Raw genomic sequence first — 23,227 nt, forward strand, 5'->3', positions numbered from 1 at the left:
TAAATCTTCTGTGTCAAGCTTCGGTCCGTGCAGACCTTAAGAAAGAAGTCTCTCCCCCCCGCCCCCTCCAAAAAAGAAGAAAAGAAGTCTCTCCAGGTTGACCTTAGGGTGTGAAAGGATTCTTCATGTTGGAGAAAAAAATGGTATCTCTGCTTAACTTCTGCTTCTAGGTAGGAGCCCAGACTACATGAGCACCTACAAATCCTTGCACTGAATCCTTCCTGTTCCCCAATCCTGGTAACCCCCCTTCCTGCTGCCCTTAAATCTTAACACTCATTCCTCTTGCCCCCAAATTCTGGTACCAGTATCCCTCTTGTCCCCAAATCCTGGCCCCTGTTTCCCTTGCCCCCAAATCCTGGTACCACCATCCCTCCTGTCCCCAAATCCGAGCACCCTCAGCTCCCACACCTGCTCACCGCAATTTCCCTACCCAACCCCCAACCATGAAGTGCAATCGTGGTCGCTGTGGGTGAGGCACCTCATCCCCTGCCTGAGTCACCGCAGTGATGAGTGGCATGTGTTTCTATAGAAATGAGGGCCCTCAGCTTGACATTCAGTACTTGTCCCTAAAGCACCCCCCCCACAGGGTGGGGTGCCCTGTCCCCTGTGTGGGCACAGCAAGACTGCTGGGTAGAATCCCAAATCTGGATCAGATGCTGCAGTTAGAAGCAGGGTATCGGTGGGTCTTCTCTGATCCTCTTATGTAAGAGCATCTTTTTTTTTTTTTAATGTTTATTTTTGAGAGAGCACGAGTGGTCGAAGGGCAGAGAGAGAAGGAGACACAGAATCCGAAGCAGGCTCCAGGCACAGAGCCTGATGCGGGGCTCGAACTCATGAACTGTGAGATCATGACCCAAGCTGAAGTCAGACGCTCAACCAGCTGAGCCACCCAGGCGCCCCAGGAGCATCTTGACTTGGGTAGAGTTTGGCTGGGCCCCCTCTCTCCAGGCAGCCATGTTTATAATCACATCACATGGCCTCTGGTCAGGGCTGATCAAAGGAGGGAGGCTACCTGACCCCAGCCCAGCCAATTACATATCTTTCTGTTAGAAATTTGGGGGGCACCTGGGTGGCTCAGTCGGTTAAGTGCCCAACTCTTGGGTGGCGTGGAGCCTCCTTGAGATTCTATCTCTCCCTCTTTCTCTGCCCTGCCTGTGTGTCTCTCTCTCCCTCAAAATAAATAAATAAACTTAAAAAAAAAAAAGAAATTTGGAATTACTCCATATTGCTAGAAATGGGACATGAAAACGATTCAGGCGGTGGCGGTGGCCATATACGATCCAGCTCAGCTCACAGGCAGGCTGTGTGTGTGCGAGAGAGAGAGAGAGAGAACAAGGAAGCAGAAGTGCCGTGAGAAGCAGAGAAGAGAGATGCCAGAGATGTTTGCCATGACCTTGGAGCTTCAGCCCCTCCTGAGGCCTTGCTTCCCAGCCCTGTCTTCTGAAGATGGGCTTCTAGCCGCATGATGCCCACCTGCCTCAACCCTCTTTTTGGCTTAAACCCACTCACGTTCGTTCCTTCACTCACACCCGAAGGGTCCTAACGAAGACAGATTCAATTAGAAATCAATGATTGACAATCCTCGGTCTTTGTATCCACGTCCACATCAATTGGGAGAAATTTTTTAAAAATGGAAAACCTTTCATTCCCATTCGGTGACCTCTAAAATATTCAGACATTGCAAATCATTTTTTAATGATTCTGGTTGCACAGAGAAGAGCCATCTGGCCGAGGGTGGAGAGGGGGATATTTTTTAAATGCCAGCCACTTAGAAGGTGATGAGGAGGTGTCTTAGGAAGTGTCTGCTTGGTGGGGGATGGGTATTAGCTTGCCTCCCAGCGAGGCACCCCTTCCCTTTGGAATACGTCCTGGGACCGCACTGGCGGACAAGGGGGCATGTCCTAGGGAGACGGGAAGGACACGGTCCACATCCCATTACCTCCACTGCCCCAGATCTAACACCAAGCTGCAAACCCCGTCTCTGACCTCAGCCTCCGTCCCTCAAGTGGCTCCCTCTGTAGCTCTCAACCTCGTCCAGACCCCTCCACTGACCCTACCTTCCCTTCTTCCTGAAGCCCCCTCCTGTCTGCAGCTGGGATCCCACTACCCACCGCTGTGATCACTCACTTGGGATCACCCCAACTCTCTCCTTCCTTTGTCTTTGGCCAGTGAGCCTGGTCTCACGTCTGGTCTCAAGCAACTGGTCCCACTGGAAGGAACCACGCCCCCGGGCAGACCAGTGTCCTCCCCCAAGAAGTCTGACACGAGCCTCACTTTATACCTTCCCCCATCTTTTCAAACCGTCTTTCCTCCCCTGTCCTCACAGCCGATGACCTTATCTCATACTCAGAGAAGACCGAGGCCGTGCGACAGAACAGCAAGCCCCCCCCTGCTCCCTGAGACCTCCTGTCCCGTTGTGACATTGACGCCCGTGTAAGGCCACACCCCATCCCTCTGCCTTCTCCAGGCGCCAATCCTTCCACCAGGCAGGTGTCCTCAGCGTCTCTCTTGCCTTCGCACTTTCCAAACCCTTCTCAAATCCACCTGATTTTTTATTTTTGCCATGGCGACCAGGCCTGCTCAGCCCGAGTGGCTCCTGTTCTAGCTGGTCGCCCACCCCCAGCCCGTTCCCTGTTGCTGCCTGATGCCACCTTGACCTCTGTAGCTCCTTGCCTCCCTCCTACTTGGTGCTTCGCATGAGCCTGGCAGATTCACCTGCTTGTTTGCTTAGTTAAGTGCCCATCTCTCTCCCTCAACTGATAATCCCCAGCACAAGGACCGTGCCTTTTTTTTTTTTTTTTAAACTACGGAATCCTGGCACCAAAACCACCTTGACCCAGGGAACGTGCCCACGATGCGCTGAATGAACGAACGAGGGACAAGAAGCTCGAGCTGAAGCATGATGTCCAGGCCCTGAAAGCCCACCTTCTCTCAGCTAAGAGCCCCAGCCCGAGGAACTGCGCTCACCTCCTTCTCGAAGGCACACCGGGAGATCCCCCACATCCGCAGGCTAACGTCCCGCAACACTCGGCTGCAGAGGTCTGACGTTGCTAGAACCTCAGAGTGATCTGTGTGGCTTCTTGGGGAACCCCAGCCAGAGGGGGTTCAATGCTACAGCATGGGAGCAGGAGTAAAGCTTGAGGGGGGAAGTAAAACCACGCTTTCCGCAGCGCAAGCGTGGGTGCTGTTATTTCGGGAATGCGCTGATGCAGTCACTTCGTTGGACCCATGACGGCTTTGGCGCAGCAGAGGCCAACGTTTTGAGCTCAGGATACAAGAGGCAGGGGATGCATCAGAATAGCACGAGGCCACAAAAAGGAAGGGTGTACTTTCACGTGCTACCACACGGATGAACCTTGGCGACGCGCTACGCAAAGGAGCCGACACAAAGGAAGAACCGCACGTTGCGTGATTCCATTTATACGGGCCGTCGAAGAGGCAAGTCCATAAAGACAGAAAGTAGATGGGTGGTTGTCTGGGGCGGGGCGGTGGGGGCGTATCGGAGGTCGCGGCTAAAGGTGCAGGGTTTCCTTCGGGGACGACGAGAAGGTTCTTAATTGTGCTAAGGGTTGCGCAATTCCGTGCCTAGACCAAAACCAACTGCTTCGTGTGCCTTAACGGGTGACCTGGGTGATCTGTGAGTCACCCCTGAATATGCTACAAAGAGAAAAAGGGAGGACTGGCTAGCAGGAGAAGGGGTGGCCACGAGCCCAGGGACTGGACTCCTCAGATGCGGGACTCTGTGCTCTCCCTTTGCTCCTATGAATCATTTCGGGATGAACAGTCCACACGTCAAGATTACAAACCAGAAACCCGCCGCACCCGCAGAGAGTTAATTAGTGCCGGTAGCTTTATAAAGTTGGAATCTAATGAACCAAGCATTTCATTTTCTTGCTCGAAGACACTGGGAAAACCGAGACATGCTGCCTTGTAACATTTTTAATGGCTTTAGGGTGAGGATTTGCTCTGTTGACTCACCGCTGTGGGTTTGCAGATAGAATGGCAGCAGAGAGAGTTAGAGCCGAACACTGAGACGGGGAGGTTAACCAGGACCCAAACAATACTTCCGGGAGCCCGCATGACGTATCCATACATTTTAGAGCCTCCTAAGCACTCAGATTAAAATCACTATTCTCAACGACATCAGTTTTACCCCATTCATTTGTTCTTTTCCTATTCTCCCCGTTTGCGGCCAATCTGATTGCTGAAAAGGCTTTTAAAATTGTTTTTTTTAATGTTTATTTCTTTGAGAGAGAGAGAGAGAGAGAGAGAGAGAGAGAGCGTGAACGGGGGAGGGGCAGGGAGCGAGAAGGAGACACAGGATCCGAAGCAGGCTCCAGGCTCTGAGCTGTCAGCACAGAGCCCGATGCGGGGCTCGAACTCACGAACCGCGAGATCGTGACCTGAGCCGAAGCCCGACGCTTAACCAACTGAACCACCCAGGCTCACCCTGAAAGTACTCTTAAGACAAATTTTGACCCAAGAACTTGGACGGCTCTTCTAACATGAACAGCATATACAAGAATAAAGGATAGAAAAAGAGACTCTTGAATATTGGGGAAGATAACACACTTCCAGGCGTAGCCTCAGTTTGGCGTGCTGCTGGAAAATGCCTTTCGTTCCCATGATCACCTCCTCCCAAAGAGGCAGGGTCTTCCGTGGAGAAGTTTGTTGAGGGTGCGTTCTTACCACAGGCATAGGTGACGGAGAGGTATTTTTGCACTCCTGGCAGACACGGGCTCCCGAAATGGTGATTGTTGGCGATGATTTTGCATCTCTGCTTCCCGTAGCACCTCCTGGATAACACTTGCAAAGCTGAGTAAGACAGACAGTCTGAAAGGCAGGGAACAACGGGAACGTTATGGTACATTCCGTATCTGGCCACCACGTGGCTCTTGTTATTTTCTGTAAGGAAATACACGGAGCTGACTTTCAAATCTCACGGAGATGGTCTCTCTGATTATTTTCCGTGTCATCAAAGCACCCAAGGTGCTTTACCCTATAATCGTACGGGCTAAGTACCTTATAGGCAGAGCTGGCCTCCTGACATGTGCTAGAAGGGTCCGGTGCTTACTGTAATGCCCTGCAGTCACCACCTTGAAATTCTTACGTGGTTTTTGAACAAGGGGTCACATATCCTCCTTTTGGCGTCAAGCCCCGCAAATTATGTAACGGGCCCTGCATACAGAACAGGCAAAATATGTAGAAAGTTGAACGAAGGTCCTTATTTCTCTTATGCCCTTTGCCACTCCTTAAAACATTTTATTTGCCTATGAGAAACTTAACAGAAGACCACGGGGGAAGGGAAGGGGGAAAAATAGTTGCAACCAGAGAGGGGGGCAAACCCGTGAGAGACTCTTAAATACAGAGACCAAACCGAGGATTGATGGGGGGGTTGGGGGATGGGGAAAATGGGGGATGGGCACGGAGGAGGGCACTTGTTAGGATGAGCACCGGGTGTTGTATGTAAGCGACGAACCACGGGAATCTACCCCCGAAACCAAGAGCACACTGTATACGCTGCATGTTAGTCAACTTGACGATAAATTATATTTAAAAAAAAAATAAAAATGAAATGTGTAACCCCAAAATATATATTTTATTTGTCTAGTTTGAGAATCCGTCTCCCCTGCGTGAACATAAGCTCCACGAGGACAGGGACTCTTCCTGTCTTGCTCGTCCTTGAACTCCAACACGCGGATGAATGAACGAAACGTACTAATAAACGTGAGGCCATGTTTCTCAGCACCTGGCACAACACCATCGCAATCAGTAAATATTAATTTAACACGCACACAGGATGAGGTGCAGCGACACCATGTGCCATCAGGAAGACAAGTCGGGAGACATCTACTTTTCACTCACAGGATGGGCTGCAGCTGGAGAGACAACCCCCCCCGCCTGCCCGCCACCCCATGAGACCTGATGTCTTAACAATGGAAAACAGAGAGTGAGCGTCAGCAGTGAGTGACCAGGACAAGAGGTGCTGGGGTCAGAGATGGGAGAGATCAGTGTGAACCAGAGTGTGGTCATGACAGGCTGTGTGGAGTAGAGGGGCTTGGTCACGGGAGAAAGAGCATGAATTAGGCAGAGGCAAGTAAGAAAGAAAGGCATAAATGCCCAGGCAAGTGGGCTAGCATCACTCTGGGAGGCTAAGGGGCTCCCTGGGAGCTGGAACAGTGGACGTGGGCAGGGAGGCCATACAGAATGATCAGGAAAAGGAAACTGGAGAGGGACAAAGGTTGCCTTCGAACGCCTGGCCAGAGACAGACGTTACTCTCTAAGCAACATGGAGCCTGAAGAAGTGGACGGCCTGATGCTATTGTCCTTTAGCGACAGTGCACGGGAGCCCCCGGGAGAGAAAGAGAACCAAGCTCGGGGAGACCAGTTCGGAAGCGATTTTAATAACACACACTGGGAGGAATTAAGAGCTTGAAGAGGAGAGAACAGAGGCGAGAATTTTAGAGACCTTACAAAGTTCGGTCCACTTGTAACAACAGCTAACATTACGACAAACTCTAAAAATTGCGAAGACTGACAATCCCAAAGGTTGAACAAGACACGGATCCGTGGAAACTCCTGAGCACGGCCCGTGGGGGCGTAGACCGTTCCTGGACCATACACCGCCATCTTTTACATTGGCACATTTCACATCCTCAGACTCTATGGATTTACTCTCAAGAGGTCCCATCCGCTGTCCCCAAACCCTGCAGGATTTGCAGTCAAGACGTCTGAGAATGGGATGTACGGTCTCTGCTTTGGGAAGAAGTCGCTAGCTGTCTGAATTACGAAATTCCTAGAAGTCTGATGTAACTGTTGTTGTTTTTTTCTGTCACAAAGGAAATGCCTGTTTGTAGTCGAAAACTAGAAGAGCCCAGAGAAGCCCAAACTAGGAAACCAGAAATTCCCAGCAAATCCAACCATCGAGGAAAAGAACTAGTAACCTTTAAGGAACCTCCTTCTGGTCTCTTCTATGTGTGACTGTCCTTCCCCCTCAACGGTGGCATATACCTGTTACTCTTGCATGTTCCTTCTTCCTCATTTATTAATGTGTCTGTGAAAATTTTAACATGAACATCACCGCGAAGAATTGCATGGTTTTTCATCTTACGGACGCGCCAGCTCTATGTTCAATACTCAATACAATCATCATTCCGATGGTTTCTGGCGTGGAACCTTAGAAGCAGTTGCGTGTGGGGCGCCTGGGTGGCTCAGTCGGCTGAGCGTCTGACTCTTGATTTCTGCTCAGGTCGTGACCTCGTGGTGTGGGACGGAGCTCTGAGTTGGGCTCCGCACTGACAGCGTGGAGCCTGCTTGGGGTTCTCTCTCTCCCTCTCTCTGCCCCTCCTCCTCCTCCCTCAAAATACATAAATAAACTTAAAAAAAAAAAAAAAGCAGCAGTCCTGTGTGGGACATCCGTTGAACTAAATATTTGCACACGAGCACGACGCTTGCCGTGGGAATTCTTGGAAGTAGATTGTTTTGTCAAAGGCTATTCAAAATATTAAGGCTTTTGATATTTACCGCCGAACTGTCATCCAGAAAAGTTCTACCCATCCGTGCTCCCGCCAGAATGGAACGAGGACCCTAGAAACCTTATATTTTCTTAGGACTTGTGGCAAGCGTGATTTACAGAGGCAGGCGTCTGCACCCTTAAATTACCCTGGGACTAAAAGAATTTATCTTGGTCGGAGTGAAACCCACAGTGTGTTTTCAGGAAGCGGCCCAAGGTAATTCAGGTCTGACTCAGGTCTCACCATATCCTTGTTGACACTGAGCTCTGAACTGTTTGTGGGATTTTTTTTTCCAGCGATTATCTCCCTCTCAGGCTGATTTTGTTTGTGCCCTCTCTTCCTGGCAGACTATCCTCCACCCCCAATGCATCTGATAACACGATGTTCAACCATTTAATTCAATTTTTTTCTCGCGATTGTTTAGCTCTGAAACTGAAGGCAATTAATCCTCACAACGTGTGTTTATTTTGATAATTAGGCCGCTCTCAAGTGACTCTGTCTTGGCGGTGGGGGCCCCTGGCACCTTCATCTTTGGCTGGAAAGTTCGAGGCCCACCCACACTTGGCCTTGGGATGGCCTTAGCCCAGCCTCTGAGGCCCACTGGGTGGTTTTTCTCGTTCTCTTATTAAGGAAACAGCAGGATCCCTGGAGCCCACCCAGAAAATGTAACTGCAGCAGGAAATGACATGTCACAGTGGACGCCCAGCCAAGGGAACTTTCTGAAGTTCATGCCCAGGTCTGTGGGAAGGCTCACTCCCTTCTGTGATGAGATGCAGTTTCACTGGTGTTCACTGGGGGCCGGCAGTGGTCAAACACTTCCACACCTTCCCTTCCCTTCTCCTCAGTAAGACCTACAGGTCCTGATGGATCGGACTTGCCCGAAGACCTTTCAGAAGTGACTTCCAAAGGTCAACACCCTCAAGATAAGACACCGGATTAGCTTTGGTTGAACCAGTACGCAGCGGGATCTTACTTTTGGAAGACGGTCTCACAGCTGGCTTAGTCACCAGCCTTCTGTGTCTTCCCTTTTGTTTCACAGTTTACTTTCATTTCAAAGTATTACTTTGTTAGGGCTGCTATAACAAGTACCACAGCTGGGAGCTTGCACAACAGAAATCTATCTCCTCTCAGTTCTGGAGGCTGGGAGTCCAAGATGGCGGCTGGGAGTCCAAGATAGAGAGTCGATTCCTTCCAAGGCCTCTCTCGTTGGCTTGCAGATGGCCGTCTTCTTTTGTCCACACACACGGTCTTCCTCGGTGTGTGTCTGTGTCCTAACTCCCTCATCTTATAAGGACACAAGTTATATTGGGTTAGCACCCACATGACCTTAATTTAACTTCAACATTTCTTTAAAAACCCTCTCTTCGGGGTGACTCGGTCAGTTAAGCTTCTGATTCTTGATTTTGGATCCGGTCATGGTCTCATGGTTCCTGGGAGCCCCTTGTCAGGTTCTGCACCGACAATGCGGAGCCTGTTTGGGGATTGTGTCTCTCCCTCTCTTTGCCTCCCTCTGTCTCTCTCTCTCAAAAATAAATAAAGTTAAAAAAAAAAAAAAAAGACCCTCTCTTCAAATCTGGTTGCATTCTGAGGTACTGAGGGTTAGGACTCCAGCATATGAATTTTAGGGGCACACAGTTCAGCCCACGACAGCCTTCACGATGGCCTCTAGTCATCTTCACCTCCTGGAACTCAGACCCCTTTGTGTTCTCTCCTCTCGCAATGAATCAGAGGTGGTTTGTGGGGCCCATGTGGTACGGCAGAGGTGACAGTGTGTGGCTTCCATTTGTTTCTCTGTATCACTTGCTCTGGGAGAAGCCACCTGACACATCACAGGACACTCAAGAGACCCACGGGAAGAGAATGAAGGCCTCCCACCTACAACCGCACCAACCCACCCGCCATACAAGCGATCCACGTTGGAAGCCCAGCCTTCAGGTGACCGCAGCCCCAGCCGGCCACCCATCTGCCACCTCACCAGAACCCAGGAGACCCTAAGCAACAGCCACCCAACCAAACTACCCCAGAATTCCTGCCCCACAGAAACTGTGAGGCAATAAATGTTTGTTTTTATTTCAAGCCATTAAATTTGGGGGGTATTCTGCTACACTGAAACAGAAAACTACCACATGTTTTGATACTTAAAAGGGGGTTGCTGGGGTAATAAGAAATTCCTAAAAACGTGGGAATGGCTTTGGAACTGGACTTTGGGCATAAATTGGGAAGACATCGAGGAAAGTGTTGATGAAGGTCTAAGGCCTTGAAGAGCCTTCCAGCATCTGTAACCTCTGCACCCTGAGGCCAAGTGCATCTCAGAGTAGAATTTCCCAACTTCAGAAGTGACTGGGCACAGGTGTGCTGGATATTTCCCTTGGGACCCCGGGCTGCCCCCCAGCCATTGATTTTGGCATTGGGTACTGCCTCCCTTCACCCTACTGTGCCATACAAATAGAATTTTCTATGTCACTGTAGAGAAAAGGCTGGGGAGCCCTGTTCAAGGCCAGGGTGTAGTGTGTGACCAAGGACTCTCCGTGGCCTCGCCTGCCTGATACATTCCAGATGGGACCAGCTTAGGGCACTGAACACAGAACAGAGGCTTTGTTTGACTTCCCCCAGGCATGGGCTCAGAGGCTTTGCTGAGCCCAGGCGTGAGCATCTTTATGTCCTTGGGAACGTCCAGTACGAGCTCCGGTCCCACTAGAGCATCCCCTGAGGATGCTCATGGGAGCGTGATGGCGTCACGACATGGGGTCGGAGGTCATGTGCAGACGCCCTGACTTCCACCAGGGGTGTGCTCCTCCCCGCCGCCATGAAGCCCCTTCCTTCTGAACCTATCTGACGGGTAACGTTCACAGAATCGAAAAAGCAACCAGCTGTGCATAACAAACCCAAACTCAAGTCCAGAAAAAAATATACCGTGGGGTGGGACAGCAGAAAAGCATGTAAAGGATCCACATCTCTACTCTGTTACGTAAAAGTTTATGAAAAAAAATGAAGGGTCCCACCACCAAAAAGAAAAAAAGAAAGAAGAAAAGAATAAAGGCGAGAGTGACAGTGGGCAAAGTGCAAATACAAGAATCACAAAAACATGGGAAACTTTCAAAGTCATTAATATTCAGAGAAAGGCAGACCCAAAGGACCATTTTATAGCCATTAAATTGGAACCACGAAGAACTATCACACACACCTCTGCCAGAGTCCTAAGGAAACCCAGAGTTACACATTGCTGTTTAGGCATTTAAATTGATACAAAAAGGTTTTGGAAAAGACTTCTGGTGATACATATAAAGCATTGTCAACATACCCACGCCCTCTTTTAGTATAAAACTTCTGGGAATTCATCCCAAGGAAACAATCCAGAGGAAAGAGAAAGCTACAAGCCCAAGGTTGTTATACATCACTCACAATATTTGAAAATCAGAAGCGGTAAAATAAGCCAGCCCCTAGGGAATGGCTAATCAATGATCTGTATCCCTTTTAGAAGATATGAGGAAGGGACTGGCATTGTTAGGATTTTGGTGGCCGCATGGAAGAACACCCATGATGTGAAGTGAAATTTCAGAGTAGAATCAAATGCGTCTGTTCTAGTATCGCCAATACGTAAAAACTGTTCTGCGCTCCCACACCAGGACTTGGAAGAGACCCTGCAAAGGAAAAAGCTGCTCATTTGATGGGTAACATCTGTGGCTGAACTGTTTTCTTATTTCTCTCTCCCTCTCTCTCTCTCTCTTAGAGAGAGAGAGAGAGAGGGAGAGAGAGGGAGTGTGTGAGCTGGGGAAAGGGACCGAGGGACAGAGAGAATCTTAAGCAGGCTCCACCCACCTAGTGTGGAGCCCCACGTAGGGCTCGATCTCACAGCTGTGAGCTCAAGACCTGAGCTGAAATCAACAGTCGGGCGCTCAACCCACTGAGCCACCCGGGCGCCCCCGAACCATTTTCTTATTTCTGTGAAATGTAACTTATGGCATTGGTGCAAGACAGTAACAATGATCGTAGCAATCATCTTCCAGAAGGACCTGGAAATGCCCTCCCTCGGTATTTAAGTGCCACATCAGCTGCGTTTCCTGACGTCACTGAGGTCCGGCTGGCCTCCACCACGCATGCTCCCGGGGAGGCCCCGAGGCGAGAGCTTACGGGGTTCCACAAGAGGAAAGGTGCGCACATCACCTTCCAGAGGCCGCAGGGAGGCCTGACCACCCGGGCCTAGACCTGTCATCCTGCAGAGCTCACGCCAGGTCCCAGGGTTGAGAAGAAACGGCCCTTTCCCCTTCTTCAAAGCCATGTTGCTGAGCTCCGAGTACTAACTGGGAACTTAGAGCACAGATCCCGCTGGCAGCCTGTGGACCGGATGTGGCCTGTAGGCATGTTTTCTTTGGCTCAATCACTGTTTGAAAAGTTGGAACATTTCACATTACACAAAAAAAAGGCCGTATTTCCAGCAACTCATGAGGGTTTGGAAGCCGTGACGACACTAGACCCGCCTTCTGGGCCGGCAACCGTGAGCCTGCGGGAGCTCCGGGTGGGCGCCTCACTTAGGACGGGCTCGGACTCATTCATGCATGTCAAGAGTCACCTGGGCACCTGCTCCGTGCCAGGCACTGCTCTAGCTGCTGGGAATCCTGCAGGAAGCAGACAGACACCGTCTCTACGGTGCTTCCCTTCCCCAGGGAAACAGGCCATAGACCTGTAAGTGATGGTTCCCACATTACGAAGACAAACAGGGACCGAGCAGACAAGCGGCCATGCTGGTGGGGAGCCCCAGGAGACCTGTCTGAGAAGGACATTTGACTTGATCCCTGAAGGATGAGACGGGGCCAGCTACACAAAGATGTGGGGTGAGAACGTTCCAGGCCAAAGGAAGAGCTTGTGCACAGGCCCCAGCCTATGAATGAGTGTGCCGAATGGCCCACAGTTCATTCGTTCATTCATCCATTCTCCCCACAGCTGGGAGAATGGATTTATTCTAATTACAGTGGACAAAGCGCTGGGCTTTAAGGGGTGGGAGGGTATGGTGATCTGATTTATTTTAATGATATCTCTCCGGCTGCTAAGTGAAGAAAGGGCCAAGGGAGGGGAGGGAATCAGGGTGGAGAGGGGGCCGGGACACCAGTCAGGAGGTGGTCCGGATGGTCCAGGCGAGAGATGCCCAGAAGCAGGGAGCAAAGTGGCCGGATGAGAGACCCTCGGCGCAGGAGAGCCGAGGACGTGCGGACGGAGTCAGTGGGAGGCAGGGTGTCAAAAGGTGTGCTTTCGAAAGTGGGTGATATCGGGCGGGCCTGGGCGGCTCGGTTGGTTAAGTGTCTGACTTCGGCTCGGGTCATGATCTCACGGTTCGTGAGTTTGAGCCCCGAGTCGGGCTCTGTGCTGACGGTGCGGAGCCTGCTTGGGATCTTCTCTCTCCGCCCCTCCTCCACTTGGGCGCGCTCTCCCTCCTCCCTCTCAAAGTAAATAAATAACTTAAAAAATAAATAAATAAACAAAGTGGGTGATATCAAGGCATTTACACAAGAGGGATAAAGGGATGGTCTGGTGGAGGGGGGATCATGCCAAGTGCAGTTTATAATCCTCCCGTGTGGCTTTCCTGGGCCAAGAAGTGAACAGCTTCTCAGCGTTCAGCTAAAGGGAGAAAACACATCGGCACTGGCAGCCAGGGTCTGCCCTTTAGCGCTGACCTGACGGGAGGGAATAGTCAGGTTTCCATGTGAGCCCTCATAGGGCCTTTCGTGTCCCCTGGGAGCCTCTTCCCACCGCAGAGCACAGGCCCAGACAGTCTCCGGGGCTTGGCAGTGGTTCACGAATGCGGCGAACAGTTTGATCTTCAACCTCACGTGTAGTCAACGGGCAAGGGACAGAAGCCCTTGCCCGTGAGGGGTGGGAGGGCACAGGGGAAGGATGAGCCCGTGGCTTTGGCACGTGTGACTTTGCCAGGGCTCAAACCTTCTCAAACTGAACCGCTAAGCGAGGGGCCCGGTCTTGCATTCACGGACCTTTCCTGTATCAACAAGGGTTATTCATGGCATTAGGACAGCTGGTTGACCTGAGGATTCCTCGACGTCTCTATGGAAACCTGTCTTTTAGCCATGATGTCTGCTAACATTTTCTTTGGCTGATTACTTGATGAAGAAGGGTGAGGGTCCCTTTGGGGCAGAAGTAGGTCAGATCACCAAGGCTCCCGTATCCAGCCAAGGAGACCGGATCATTTCAGGATGTTCAGAAGAACAGCCATCAGACTGGCCTTTTGGAAGGATGCCTCTGGCCATCTGGGCAGAAAAGCAGGCCGGGAGTAGGGAGATGGCACAATGACCAGCGCCCAGACCTGACACAGTAGCGGGGGCCAGGGCAGAGGGGCTGGAGACGTTCTGAACGCATGCGGGTGTTATACGAGAGGGACGCTGGAGTGTCAGGAACTCACAGGTTGCTCACTGGGGTGTGGGGTGGGCCGAGGGGCGTGCAGTGACATACGAGGGGAAGCCACCCTCACAAAGACCTCTCTGCCCCACTTGACAGCCAAGCCTGTTAAACGGGAGTCCCCTCCCCCAGACCTGGTCAAGAGCAGCTAGATGCCAGCTCTGCCCCTTCAAAAGACCCTCTGCCGTCCTCAACAGAAGGGCCTTCCTTCCCAGAACACCGGACTGGGGGGCTCTGGTGGCCCGTGTCCCTCCTGAACGGCTTCTTTGCTCTCTCTTCTCGTCTTGCCCGAGAACTTGCCTGCGCACTGGAGTCACGTCACGCTCTCTCTTTTCAGATCCAAGATAATTGGTTTGGTATGAATTTCTTTTTAAAATTAACGTTTCAGGGCGCCTGGGTGGCTCAGTCGGTTGAGCGGCCGACTTCGGCTCAGGTCACGATCTCACAGTCTGTGAGTTCGAGCCCCGCATGGGGCTCCGTGCTGACAGCTCAGAGCCTGGAGCCTGTTTCGGATTCTGTGTCTCCCTCTCTCTCTGACCCTCCCTCGTTCATGCTCTGTCTCTCTCTGTCTCAAAAATAAATAAACGTTAAAAAAAAAATTAAAAAAAAATTAACGTTTCATTTCACATGTGATCCATGAAGAAATCGTAGCGATTTAATACATTTCAGAGCTCATTTTACTTTTGATGAATAAAGTGCAACTCTCTGCACCGGTTCCCAGTGGGGCCCGTTCTCTCTGGTAACACGGCGGGTAAAGATCAGGCCACTTCCCCACCACAGGCTGGCATGCGTGAGGGTTAATTCTGTGTCTCAACTTGACTAGGCCATGGTGCCCTGCTGTTTGGTCAAACACCGGGGTAGACTGCTGTGAAGATACTTTTAAGATAGGGCTAACATTGAACTTAGTGGATTTTGTGTAAAGCAGACTACCCTTCCTCATGTGGGTGGGCCTCAACCAATCAGTTGAAGGCCTGCTTTTCCTCCGGGCTGCAGCATAGAAAATCTGCCCGTTTCCAGCCCGCCGTCCTGCAAGATTCAGACTCAAGATTGAACACCAACTCTTATCTGTCCCGTTAGTTCTGGAGAGCACGGACTAATCATAACCTCAGGTGACTTTGACGGCTCCCCAGGTTCACTCCCTCTCCTCCTTCAAGTCTCTGCTCAGCACGACCCTGTGAGACCACGCCTCTCTGTGGTACACCCCAGCCTTCCCTGTCCACCCCCACCCCCCGCCCGCCGAATGTGCCCTTCCCCTCGGCACTTGTATGCGCCTGAAATACAACACACATCGTTCGTTCTCTCATTACCTCTTGGTCCACTGCTGGAAGGTCAGTGCCACGTGAACCCTGTGTTGGTCACCGATGACTCCCCCACACCCAGAACGGGGCCCTGCATACAGTCGGCGCTCAGTACCTACTCGGTGTGAAGCAACTACACAACGGACAGATTTGGGAATGTGGGTCAGAAGGAGGTGGGACCATGTGGGCGGTTCCTCCCTGCCCTCGACTTTCCCTCTAATCCAGGGACCAGCCCCTGCCAGGCTTCCTTCCTTGGGGAGTCAGGGCCCTAATCCACTCAGCACCCTAACGACAGCCACATAGTAACACATACCAGGGGCGCCTGGGTGGCTCATCGGTTAAGCGTCAGACTCTTGGTTTGGGCTCAGGTCATGATCTCACGGTTCATGGGTTTGAGCCCTCCACTGGGCTCTGTGCTGGCAGCTGTGAGCCTGCTTGGGACTCTCTCTCTCTCTCTCTCTCTCTCTGTGCCCCTCCCCACCTCAAAATAAATAAACTTCAAAAAACCACACACACGTACCAAAAGGGGGGAGCCGCTCTGCTTCTGAGAAGCAGATGTCTGGCTCCTGGGTCCTCCTGCCGTAGCTCGCAGAGTAGATGTTGAGAAACTTCGATGGGTGACAGTGCAGCTTCAGCTCTTGGTTTTCACACACGGTTTTGTTTTTTAGTTCATCTGAAGCAGAAACGAAGATCAGCGACACCATCAGCTTCCCCCAGAAGGACTCAGGGAGCCCCACGCGAGCCCTCAGGGGCTGTACCCTGAGAAGGACAGTGGGAACAGCCCCGCCAGCCCATGGCATCTATGACCCTGAGAAACAGCGCCCTCTGCAGGAAGAGAGTGGGAATGACAGTCAGGTGCACAAGGAGGACATTGGGGGGCGGGGGTAGTGTCGGCAGGCAGGGAAGGCAGGACTTCCTGGCTTGGGTTTGCGGAAGGGGGTCTGGCCAGGAAGGATGTTTCTCTCCCTCTCTCTCCACCTGAGGTCACATATTCCTTAATTGAAGGGAGCCTTTCCTCAAATGCGGGCTTGGAGCTGCACAGGTAAAGACCGGGGATCGCCTGATTGAGGATTAAACCTCTGGAGAGGGCCCGCTGACACATCACCGCCGGACCTCCTAATGTTCTAGCACACACCCCCATTTATATATTTAAAAAGAAAAATGATACAAAAGCGAGTTATTTCCTTGGGTAGGATACGGGAAAAAACAGGGCATGTGAAGAGTCCCTCTTCAGGGCAGTATGAAGATCTCGGTCCAGGAGCACCTGCGGCTCGGGCCGCGGTTGCGTGCTACCTTCCGATTCCCTGCACCAGGTCACAAATTCCCAAAGAATTTAGGAAAAGGTCTGTGTGTTTGTTTAATCCGCATGCCACTGTAAAATTTCCCTCTGCAATGTCACACAGTGTTGACACTGTAAATGCATTGCTGATGAAAATATAGTTTATTGTTTTTTCTTAAAGAATGTACTGGAGGGGTGCCTGGGTGGCTCAGTCGGTTGAGCGTCCGACTTCAGCACAGGTCATGATCTCGTGGTCCGTGGGTTCGAGCCCCGCATCCGGGTCTGTGCTGACAGCTCAGAGCCTGGAGCCTGCTTTAGATTCTGTGTCTCCCTCTCTCTCTGCCCCTCCCCTGCTCATGCTCTGTCTACCTCTGTCTCTCAAAAATGAATAAACATTAAAAAAAAAAAAAGAAGGTACTGGAAAAGCATTCAATTAATAAAAAAAAAGAGTTTCATAATGATTTGATTTTTATTTAAAAAAAATTTTTTTAATGTTTATTTATTTTTGAGACAGAGAGAGACAGAGCATGAATGGGGGAGGGTCAGAGAGAGGGAGACACAGAATCGGAAGCAGGCTCCAGGCTCTGAGCTGTCAGCACAGAGCCCGACGCGGGGCTCGAACTCACGGACCATGAGAGCATGACCTGAGCCGAAGTCGGACGCTCAACCGACTGAGCCACCCAGGCGCCCCTGATTTGATTTTTAAAACCAGTAACAGTTAACCCGCCAGACACAAAGAACCACATAGTGTATGATTCTATTTTTTTGAGATATCCAGAAAAGGCAAAGCGAAGAGACAGAATGTGGGTTAGCGGTTCCCTGAGGCTGAGGGTTGGGGACAAAAGGAAATGACAATACACGGACACAGGACATTTTTTGAGATGATGCAAATGTTCTAGAGCTGGGTTATGGTGACGGTTACATGACTCAGTACAGTTACTGAAAATCACTGAATTGCACTTAAAACGGGTGACCTTTATGCTACGCAAATTATATTTCAATAAAGATATTTCAAAAATAATAATAGCCAAATTTATTGAGCACTTCCTTGAATTAAGCCCTGTTCTAAGATCTTTAAATGTATCGGTGAGGGGCGCCTGAGTGGCGCAGTCGGTTAAGCGTCCGACTTCAGCCAGGTCACGATCTCGCGGTCCGTGAGTTCGAGCCCCGCGTCAGGCTCTGGGCTGATGGCTCGGAGCCTGTTTCCGATTCTGTGTCTCCCTCTCTCTCTGCCCCTCCCCCGTTCATGCTCTGTCTCTCTCTGTCCCAAAAATAAATAAAAAACATTGAAAAAAAAAAATTAAATGTATCGGTGAATTTTTTTTTTAAGTAGGCTTCATGCCCAGTGCACAGCCCCATGTGGGCTTGAACTCAATGATCCTGAGATCAAGACTTAAGCTGAGATCAGTCATGAGATCAAGACCTAAGCTGAGATCAAGAGTTAGATGCTTAACTGACTGAGCCACCCAGATGTCCCTAAATGGATCAATCAAGTTCATACTCAAAATAGCCCTTCTGGGAACCACCTCTTCATATCCTTGGCATGTTGTGTTTTGGATTTTTAGACACTGTAGCAGTGATTCATATAGTCTGGATGCTAACCTTCCTCTTTTACGTGTTATAAATATCTTTTCCTAGCCTGCCACTTATCTTAAACTTTGCAAAAGCAAAGCAAAGCAAAACATAAAGGGGACTATGGCCATTTATTTGCACATGTGGTTCTCTTCTCCCTACCTCCCCAATGTTTCCTAAAGAAAAAAATCATTCTATTACCCTCGTTCTAGATTTGTTTTTACTTTGAAATGTCAACTGCAGTGCAAACAGGTACATTTTTCAGCCAAACAAGCCAAGAGGAGCTAAATTACAGGACCTAATGAAGGCTGTTTGGGGGAGGGGGGGAGGAAGAACATACCGAGAAGAAGGAAAACTAGCCCCCCACGATGACCCCCCATGACCACCCCTCCTATGACCATCTCCCAAGACCATCTATGGCCATCCGCCCATGACCACTACCACTGTGACCATTCCCCATAACCATTCCCCATGATTGCCCCCCCCATGACCATCCTCCATGGCCATTCCCCATGACCACCTTCCACAACCACCCCCATGATCACCCCCCATGACCATCCCCCCCAGCTCCCACTTTCACTTCTCTCAGTCATGTTTTTGGATTGGAGGTGCAGGCCATGCCCAGATCCCTCATAGATCTCAAGTTAAAGTTTTCCAAACTGTGACTTAAGGCCTATTCTATTCATGAAATCAATTTAGCAAATCGTGACCAGCAATTTAAAAAAAAACAAAGAGTTTAGAAAACATCAAAGCACCTCACTGCAAAAGAGGATAAACACTGTTTTATAATTTTTAAAAATCCTTTCAGTTGTGTGTATGTTATGCCGGGCCAAAATGTAAAATGTTTTCCTTACCCTGCACTGTAATCAAACCAATCTGAAAGCCCCCACTGAAGCCTTACGGGAAGGCGTTAAGTGGTACACACAAGGGCAATGGTGGCCCCTGGGACCTTTGAATCCTGGAGTCCCCGATGCTTAAGCTCCAAACTTACAACATGAAAGAAAATAATTTCCAAATATAAATTCCACCTTTCCATAACTTATAAATTCCCATGCCTTTCTACACCAGAGGAGCAGCCGTGAGGAAAGCTTCAGGATCTCAAGATACCATCAGCTCTGGTGCTGTTTAAACCTGACACTGGTCTTTTTTTTTTTTTTAATGTTTATTTATTTTTGAGAGAGAGACAGACAAACAGAGCATGAGCCGGGGAGGGGCAGAGAGGGAGACAGAATCGGAAGCACGTTCCAGGCTCTGAGCTGTCAGCACAGAGCCCGATGTGGGGCTCAAACCCACAAACCATGAGATCATGACCTGAGCTGAAGGTGGACATTGACCGACCGAGCCACCCAGGCGCCCCGGCCTTACGCTGTTCTTTAATCCGTGCTGAGGGGAACACTCAGGATGAATGAAAGGCGTGAAGCAGAAGCCAGGTTACAGATGCTCACCAAATCCCCGTACGGCCTAGTAACACACAAGGAACTATCAGAGGAGGGAAGGTTCTGGGGTGACCAAGCAGTATGTAGAATGCCCTTCACCCACTCATTGGAATCTTAATACAACGAGTTTGAACCTAAAGCCAAGAAGCTTTGTTTTCTTTTTCTGAACAAAAAGAACACTGAGTCTGACCCTGACATCGAGGGTTTGATTTTGGTGAGTCATATCCGCACTGGTATGAGTTTTTCAGTGCTTTTTATGAGTAAACGCTAAATCCCACCAACACCGAAATATTGCCTGACTTCAAAGGCCCGGAATGAACGATGGCCTTTGATGCAGAACAGGGGGCATATGGGTAGACGCACCAAAAAGAGCTCAAGCAAGCACCCTTCCAACGGGGAGAAGGCTGAAAAATGTCAAGAATGCCTTCCAGTGGCAGAGCTCGCCAGAAAGGGTGAAAACCAAGCCTGATCTCAGCAAACTGGAAGCTTTTCTTTTTAAAAGGACTGGCTCCTTTCTTTTTTTTTTCTTTCTTTCTTTCTTTCTTCTTTCTTTCTCTATCTTTCTTTCCTTTTCTTTTTTCTTTCTCTTTTTTTTCTTTCTTCCTTCTTTTTCTTTCTTTCTCTTTCTCCTTTCTTTCTCTTTTTCTTTCTTTCTCTCTTTTTCTCCTTTCTTTATCAGAATTTTTAAAAATTAGAAAAGACTTGGGGCGCCTGGGTGGTGCAGTCGGTTAAGCGTCCGACTTCAGCCAGGTCACGATCTCGCGGTCCGTGAGTTCGAGCCCCGCGTCAGGCTCTGGGCTGATGGCTCAGAGCCTGGAGCCTGTTTCCGATTCTGTGTCTCCCTCTCTCTGCCCCTCCCCCGTTCATGCTCTGTCTCTCTCTGTCCCAAAAATAAATTAAAATAAAAAAAAAAACGTTGAAAAAAAAAAAATTAGAAAAGACTTTTTAAGGCCTGTCAAGAAGTGCATTTATTAGCCACCATCTCTCTGATGTATTAAGGCCCATTCATTAAAGGAGGCCTCGATGCTGGCCAAACTCACGCAGAGTAAAACAACACCTCCATGTAAGGCCTCCAGTGATCCTGTCCTCAGATTATGGGCAAACCATCTCTCGGAACGGAGAGGCCTGTGAGTGTCACCTTACATACGTGGGGTTACTGCTGTGTGATGATGTGTCACTTGGTTCCTTAAGAATGTACTAATTCGCTGTCGCCTAAGAGTGACATTTCTGGGCCCTAAACGCAGTGGGGCCACTAACAAAATCGCTCCTTTTCTTAGAGAGAGAGAATTTGTTTTAGAGCTGGGTGAGACTGCTCAGTGGTCTCAGATTAGAAAAGGCATACACAGCCTTCCCAGTGGGTTTGGACAGGGAGGGTGACAGGAGCCCGGGGAAGTGGGAAAACCAGGACAACAGTAACAAAGTCCCCTTCCTGATTCTGCAAACTAGGGGGCTCTGTGTGCCCTCAATGTTTATTTATTTTTGAGAGAGAGAGAGAGAGAGAGACTGCAAGCAGGGGAAGGGCACAGAGAGAGGGAGACACAGAATCCAAAGCAGGCTCCAGGCTCTGAGCTGTCAGCACAGAGCCCGATGCAGGGCTTGAACTCACAAACCACGAGATCATGACCTGAGCTAAAGTCGGACGCTTAACTGACTGAGCCACCCAGGTGCCCCTCTGTGGGTCCTCTTTAATAACACAGATACACATGTGCATATCAGCAGTGGCCTTCCACAGAAGGGCAGAGAGGGTGATCTGCCAGGATGAGAATGTATTACTACTGATGTTAGTTACAACGGCCACCCGGGGCGATATTGACATGCAGACAGATATTTACTTACTTTTACTGTGTTTTTAAAATTCTCTACGGTATACCCTGCTCATGCCTGCACCCAGGGCAGACTCCCCTCAGCGCCCCCAACATCTGGGTATCACTGCCTTTCGGTCAGTCACACCTTCAGCAAGAATGACCTTTATCTGCCTCCTGGAATAACAGCTACCAATTACTGAGCACAAGTGTACAACACCGTGCTTTTACACACTCTGCCACAGTGTGGAAGGCGCACTGTCTTCACTCTACTGTTGGGTCACGGAGCCGACCCTGGGAGTTTCCCTATGCTATCCAAGGTCACGCAGCAGCCACACAGCAAACAGGGTTATGAACCCAGAACTGCCAAAATCCAAAGCCTCACGGAAACCAAGATTCTCTGCAAGGATGAGATTTAAGGAGGTGAAGCGGGGTGCCAGCTTGAGAAAAGAAGTCTCTTTCTAGTGAGGTTTGCTGGTAAAATAGCTCTCCCACCATCCACAGGCAAGCCCTGATTTATAGCGTTTGCCCATCTCCCTGGTGTAAATCCTCCCGTTGTGGCAGATTTCACTGCACTCAGGCAGAGCTGGGAAGAAATGCCCACAGTCGACTCTCACGATGAGGGCTGGCTCCCCGGGCCCCTGGCTGCAGCAGTGGGGGTGCCTTCTGAGGATCAGTGTCGGTGTCATGCTTGGGCTGGCATCAGAAACAGAGAAGAGCCGCCGGGGTGAGAGGGCTGCAGAAACAGAGGCTGGAGGGGGTAGGAACGACCTCTCTTCTGCCTTCCTCTCCCAGTGGTGACAGGGACCGCCTCCCAGCCTGCAGGGCCTCAGGTCGCCAATGTCTACATTACCCAAGGCGCTCTGGTCTGAAGGATCATGTTCCTGTTAAATTCGAGTTGAAATTCTGATGCCCAACTTGATGGTACTAGGGGGTGGGTCTTTGGGAGGGGCTTAGATCATGAGGATGGAGTCCCCATGCATGGGATTAGGGCCCCGAAGGAAAGATACCCTAGAGAGATTCCTCGCCCCTTCTGCCAAGTGTGGTTATAGCAAAAAGACAGCCATTTGTGAGGCAGCTGGCCCTCGGCAGGTGCCAAAGCTGCCAGCCCCTTGATCTCGGTCTTCCCAGCCTCCAGAACTACAAGAAATAAACTCCTGTTGACTATAAGCCACCCGGTTGATGGCATTTTGTTAGAGCAGCTCAAACAGCCTAAGATACAGGGCTGTGCCCCGCATCTGTTATACATGGGGCAACCAGAGGGGACGTGAAAACCCCAGCCACGCGTCCTCCCTGCTTAATGCCCCTCACAGAAAGAGTCCACCCCCTTCCTTGCCCATCAGGTCCCGGGGATCCTGCTCCAACTCCCCATCCGGTGCTCCTGCTGGCTCCCCAGAGCCCCCTGCTCCCTCCGGCCACAGCCTTCCATATGAAGTGCTCCTTCTGTGCCTGACCCCTAGTCTGCAGTCCCCAGCCCCATCACTAGCCAGGAAAGCCTTCCTTGCACCCCTGCTGGGCTCAATTCCCCCTGAGCTCCTGGCACAGTACCAAGAGAGTAGGGTTCTCCTGAGATGTTTTCTGGACAGATACGATCTTTCTGGAGAAAGCTGATATTTGCTAGAACCTAAAAGGCAAGAAGGAAGCAGCAATGCGAGGTGAATGCTCGCTAGATGAAAGAACGTGGAAGCTCTCCAAGCTGGAGCCGCCATCCAAGAAAGTTCTGCAAAACAGGAGTTGTCTTCATACGCCAACACCTGGCCCCACACCTGTGCACTGTAGGTGCTTCAGCAGTGTTTTGCTGAAATGACATGAGCAATCAGACCTCATCACTGGCCACAGTAATAAGGCTGTGGCCTGGCACTGACACAGTCGAGGTTCGGCCACTTCCACAGGGGCCTTTTTACGTCTTTTACGGGTTGGT

General features: G+C 50.4%; 1 protein-coding gene across 5 annotated transcripts in view; it reads right to left on the reverse strand.

Annotated features, from left to right (window-relative positions):
- EVA1C (eva-1 homolog C) overlaps positions 1-23,227 on the reverse strand; it is a 77,315-nt gene that overhangs the window by 12,337 nt on the left and 41,751 nt on the right. For 4 of the 5 annotated variants that reach the window (XM_060640389.3, XM_060640387.3, XM_060640385.3 and 1 more), the window contains 2 exons: positions 15,738-15,890; positions 4,690-4,833 (listed from right to left, as the gene is read on the reverse strand). In XM_060640389.3, coding sequence (XP_060496372.1) covers positions 4,690-4,833; positions 15,738-15,890 — 297 coding nt within the window. Of the gene's footprint in view, positions 1-4,689; positions 4,834-15,226; positions 15,351-15,737; positions 15,891-23,227 lie in introns of all 5 variants that reach the window. The other variant, XM_060640390.3, reaches the window with a different exon arrangement.

Source organism: Panthera onca, chromosome C2 (genome assembly GCF_046562875.1).
Source record: "Panthera onca isolate mPanOnc1 chromosome C2, mPanOnc1 haplotype 2, whole genome shotgun sequence".
In the NCBI taxonomy this organism is placed as follows: Eukaryota; Metazoa; Chordata; class Mammalia; order Carnivora; family Felidae; genus Panthera; species Panthera onca.